The 6000-nt window shown below is 36.5% G+C and overlaps 1 protein-coding gene across 1 annotated transcript in view; it reads right to left on the bottom strand.

Moving 5' to 3' along the window:
• Nucleotides 1–6000, bottom strand: part of si:dkey-49n23.1 (semaphorin-3D) — a 110223-nt gene that overhangs the window by 21623 nt on the left and 82600 nt on the right. The window contains exons 4-6 of the mRNA XM_042406520.1: nt 4920–4982; nt 3842–3961; nt 2720–2810 (exon numbers count right to left, since the gene is read on the bottom strand). Of these exons, the coding sequence (XP_042262454.1) occupies nt 2720–2810; nt 3842–3961; nt 4920–4982 (274 nt within the window). The remainder of the gene's footprint in view (nt 1–2719; nt 2811–3841; nt 3962–4919; nt 4983–6000) is intronic.

The raw sequence follows: 6000 nt of genomic DNA on the forward strand, positions 1-6000 counted from the left end.
CTTGTGCAACGACTAAGCAACAGCTTTTAGAAATTATACGCTGGAGTCTGGATAATAAGACTGGGAAAAGGCTGTAAACATCTCAGAACTTGTAACTACATGACGTAATATTTTATACATAAACAGATTAAAGGTTTGAACAACACGGATACTAATTTTGTGAAGGTCTTTTGTTTCTGAGCAAACTGACAACATATTGATCAGGTGGGTCTCGTTATTCATTTTGATAGAAAGCTTGAACATAAAGGGCTCACAAAGGTCTTGTTTAAAATACTTTTATTGTACTTTCTGACAAGAAATGATCCACAGTTTTGCTGTAATATTTCGTTTTGTTTCAAACTGAGATGCAGAGTATTACACAAACAGCTGATTATATGTCACTAATAGGTCTTTTAGGACTGATTCATAAGTTTAAAGTACACTTTGTCATATATGTTATCTTCATAAATATGTAATAAATGTGTGAATATTTTTGTATTACACTAATATAATAATATCCATGTGTCTCAACTGTTTCCCTGAGTATTATCCCCATGAGTTTTGCATTAGATGGGTTGATTTTAGGTGAAACGTAATCAACCAAGATGAAAATCAACACATCAACTACATCATAATTATGGTTATGTTTAGGAAACACTTATAAAATATTACAATACTATATATTATGTAGTAGGGATGTGCAGTATTTGTATTTGTATTTGTATTTGTTGAGGCAGCAAAATTATTTGTATTTGTATTCGAATAAAAGTGAAAAGAGGTTTAAAATCCTATTTTTGTTTTTATTACGCTTTTAATTTTAGAAAATTAAAGTGTTACAATAAGTGTTCATGAAGCTTGTGTCAGTAGTTCAGCTTTATCTCCGGGGAACACTCCCAACTCCAGGAGTCCAAATTAAGAAATGTGCGTCATGTAGCAGGTGGATGTGACTCCCCTCGTTGAGACCTGCTGATAGACGTAACAGCGGAGCAGAGGAGAGACACTGAGATAGCGATGTAACCGACCTGCACGCTGGTATTTGACATGGTTTATTTTTCTTCCTGAAAACAAATATTTTTTAAAATATTTGTATATTTGTAAAAAACCCACTATTTGTGCTTTGCCAAATAATGTATTTGTATTCGGGCACACCCCTAGTATATAGTACGATATAAAATACTATAGAGCAAAACCTCCTATCTGAAAAATGCACTTTTTTGAAAAAACTTTAAAAAAACTTATTAACTTATTATAAATAAATAATTAATATATTAATACATTATGTGTTAACAATACCGACTAGGTATTAGTGCCTCACAAAGTGCAGATAGGAGGTTTTGCACTTGGTGCAAGTTGGAAGAGGTTCTACAAAACGATGCTCTAAATTAAGTTCATAATTAAAATCAAATTAAAAATAAAATGAAGTTTGTTTTCAGGTAAAAAGATGGGCCTGTGTAGTAAATGTAATAATTATTATAGTATACTAGGGTCGGTCTGGTGCTGATTGGAGGTTTTGTGCCTCAACATGTTCCCAGCGAACCTGATTGGAGGTTTTCGTCAGGTGACTTTTCTGTCACAACGCAGGGTGGGGTTATCTTGCAGACAGACCGAAATATTTAAGGTCAGGTATGGTTAAAGATGTCCTCCAGATCTGTTATAAAACATATAAAAAATATTCTGCTTTGAATAATCATTTGTGTCTGATATGTTTATTTCCCACAAAAAAGTTCAATCACCCTCTCGGAAATTCTAAAAACAACATTTCATTTCATTTAAAAAAAATCCAGAATCTCTGAATATTTTTCATTTCTAAAGTTGAACCGCTGGACACAAGATGTTTCCTGCGTCATCTATTCTAAGTGTTTGTGCAATTAAAGCTTTGAGTTTCCACATCACACCGTGACTGGATCCAAATTTACTTAATAAATCCTTAAACAGGCAACATGTGTTCATGTAGTCGATCCAAATCATCTGGAGAGTGAATATTTCACACCACCGGACATGTTGCTCAATATGTTTCCTCCCAATAATTATTCCTTATGAATTTCTATAACAAACATAAGTGCAGTTCTGTCCGTGTCCAGCAAACCTTGTATGGAGGTCTTTCACCTCAAAGCTCTAAATATCAGTTTAACAAGCGTCCCTTGATGTTTATTGCTCAGTTATTAGAATATAAAACTGACAAAACCACTTCTAAGTTGCCCACAAGTCCAGCTGTCTATTTCTGCGGGTTGATGCCACATTTTTCAAATAGCAGATATCTCGTTTTTCAGTAAAAACATTTTATTGCCTCCTGAGGCGTTTAAATAACAATTATAACTCAAATCCTCTTTTTATAGCTGTCAACACATGAACGACCATCCCATTTAAAAAAGAAACTGAAAACTGATTTTACAGAGGGGGGGGGGGGGGGGAGGCACATCCAAATGTTGCTGATGTGTTTTACGTCCTGAATGTCGCATGGGGCAACAGCGGACGTCAGCATGTGAAATAACTCAAGTGGACCACACACGCCACAGCTGGACGGACGGTCTGCTGCGAGGAATGAGACAGTGGTGGGATTGTGTGCTGCGGAGCATTAGTGTCACCAGGATATGAATATGGCTGCTGCAGAATGACAGAAGATGATTTAATATATCCAGTCTCTCTGGCCTCCTGTGTGTGTGTGTGTGTGTGTGTGTGTGTGTGTGTGTGTGTGGGTGGACACACTGTACATTATATGTGTGGACCGGATGAGACTTACCAGTCAGTCGAGCAGTGAAGGGCTCTCTGGGACTGAAGGGACATTTTCCTCTGCCAGACTCGACCGCATGAGACAACATGAACAACGGCTCCTATGGCGGGGGGGAGGGGGGAGAGAGAGAGAGAGAGAGAGAGAGAGAGAGAGAGAGAGAGAGAGAGAGAGACCACACACAAACACACGATGACATGAGGCCAAACAGGAAGCTGTTTCTCTGTCTTGTCTTGTGATGGATTTCTTCATGTATGATTATTGATTGTTAGTGTAAAATGGAAACTCTACAAAGACGAGCTGATTCTAACACCAAAACATGACGTTGATCATGCCAGCAGACTCCACTGTAGCTGCAACATTTGGTCACATTGTGTTTGGACAGTTATCAACAGGAATTAGAAAAATTACGTCACTAAACAACAAATTGTGCCCAGAAAGTTAGACGACAGAGTGGATTTGTCCTTTAAAATCTGACAAAAAAAGAATAGAAAATGTCAGTTTCTTCTAAATTCTACACACTACTAGAGGCTACATTGTAGGTTTCAATTTCTACTGTATTTTACCATCTTTACTAACTGTGAGGGTGTTTTTTTTTACACTTTTTACACACATGCTGTTAATGGCATTTTAATATTCCTGTTTCCATTTTTATATGTTTATTGAATTTAACACATGAGACATGAACGTTAACAGAAGTGTGTACAATTACCTCCACCCCAGACAGAAGAAAACAACAAAAAACACAACAAAAACAAACAAACAAACAAAAAAATCAGTGCATAGTTTCAAGTCAAAATTGTGCTCCACAAACGAGCAAAGTTCTTATCTTTCATTTTGAGAATATGGTTAGTTGCTCCAAAGCAGAACAGCCTGTCAGTTCTTTTAATTTCTGTCCTATAGAAGTTATGTACATGTTATTAAGAGTGTAATTGCAAGCATTTTATTTATTCTTTAAATGATTCTATTGTTTTTAATGAAACATCCTTACGTGTGTGTTGGCACGTTTCATACATTGCACTTCTGTTCTGATCATGAGCACTGCAGCACTGAAGGAGCACAGTTTTACCTTGAAGCTTGATGCTTGATTATTGATGGGATAAATGAAAGAGTGAATGAATGAACTCTTTGTACCTCTGTGTTGTGTCCTAAGCGCAGGTAAGTGCACTGAGGATGGAAAGCTCCGGTGCCACAAGCATAAACATGAGTCTTATTGAAGGGCTGCAGCAGCCGCACGAAGTTTGCACATTCAGTCTGAAAACACAGTAAAATATATTAGCAGTTTATTTTAATGTTATATTTCTGACATCACTTATCATACAAGAGAAACTACGATTCAGAGACACAAGCATGTCTTATTGTACAAAGACAAAGAATTTTTATGACCTGCCAGAAATCCAACCAATTGTCAACAGTCGGATCAATGATTGATCAGGTAATTAATCAGGCATCGTGATCTAAAACTACACGTCAAATCACAACCAATCTGGCAGAAATTTGCCTGATTCTAAAATAACTCTGGACTGACAAATCTGGGGTTAAAATAAAGTTAAATCCATACATCGTCTGCCCAGTTTAATACAGTCTACATCAGAGATGTGCAGAGAGTCCAGTATTTGTATTTGTATCTGTATTTGTTGAAGCAGCAAAATTATTTGTATTTGTATTCGAATAAAAGTGGAAAGAGGCTTAAAAATCCTGTTTTTGTTTTTGTTTTTGTTACGCTTTTAATTTTAGAAAATTAAAGATGAAAATGAAAGTGATGTCCAAATTAAGAAATGTGCGTCATGTAGCAGGTGGATGTGACTCCCCTCACTGAGACCTGCTGATAGACGTCACAGCGGAGCAGAGGAGAGACACTGAGATAGCAACTATAACTGACCTGCTCGCTGGTATTTGACATGGTTCTTTTTCTTCCCAAAAACAAATATTTTTTAAAATATTTGTATGAAACAAATATTCATAAAAAAAACCCACTATATGTGCTTTGCTGAATATTTGTATTCGAGCACACCCCTAGTCTACATACAAGTTTTGTGGGTTTGCTAAGTTCTCAACTACAGCTGAGAAGCTGTTGAGCAAGAAATCTGACCTGTGACTGTTTCACAGAAGGATTCAAGATCTGTATAAGAAACAGATTTAAAGAAATAAAGATGTTTCGTTTGTTCTTCTTCTCTAACTTTGACTTCACCTCCAGTTGAAAGACACTTACCTCCGGACTTTTCCCTGCCAGCCTGCAGTGCTCCACATGTTCTTTGGCAGCAGGCCAGTAGATCTGATGGAGAAAATAAAACACATGTGGTGTTTTCATTCAGTTCTCTGTTAACGCTGAGCAAGAATAAAACTCAGTCTCAGCACATTATTTGAAAACCAGACAAAAACAGTTTATCTAGAGCTCATAAACTTTTCAGAGATGTCAGCACTTCAAATCAGATACACCTGTCTGTCCTCAGTGTGTCTGTGCTGTCTGCAGTCACCTGTCGCCAGTCTGTCCTCATCTACCTGCATGTATGTCTTTTCTTTGATTGTACCATTAATTTATTGACATTAATATTCCCCCATTTCATTGCGTTGTTTGTCTTGTATTATGTTTTAAATTGTACCTTTTTACTAACATTAACATGAACTTTTCTCCTTATATTATTGCTCTTCATGCTTATAAATGATTGACTTTGTGACATCTGTCCAGGGACTACTGAGGAAAAATAGGAGTTGTTTATTTAAAGGACAAGTTCACAATTTCTCAAGTCTGTCCTAAAACAATAAACAGTGAAACATGTTTTTTCTTGCTGTAATCATTCGTCCTGTTCATACTGACCATTAGAAGATCCTTTCATAACGCACTTACAATGTAATTGATGGAGGACAAAATGTGCAAAAATGTATTTAAAAGTTTATCTGAAGCTAATATGAAGCTTCAGCGTCCAAGTGAGTCAAATCAAGTAGATATCTTTCAACGTTACAGTCTTTTTAGTGCCAAAGTCCCTCTTTTTGTTATTATACTTCCATCTGCAGCTCAACAGGGAAACACTGTCCAAGAGGGAAACACAAAGAGGGAATTTGATGCTAAAAAGACTGTAAATGTGTCAGATATCCACTTGATATGACTAACTCAGACTGCTGAAGCTGAATATGAGTTTCAGATCTACTTTTAAATGTGTTTTTGACCATCACTTCCATTGTAACACATTAGGAAAGGTTTCTAATGGTCAGTATGGGCAGGAGGAATGATTACAGACTTATAAATAAACCAATAAATAAACAAACGTCCAGTTCTCAGCTACAGTATTTTT

The sequence above is a fragment of the Thunnus maccoyii genome, chromosome 3, assembly GCF_910596095.1.
Source record: "Thunnus maccoyii chromosome 3, fThuMac1.1, whole genome shotgun sequence".
NCBI lineage: Eukaryota > Metazoa > Chordata > Actinopteri > Scombriformes > Scombridae > Thunnus > Thunnus maccoyii.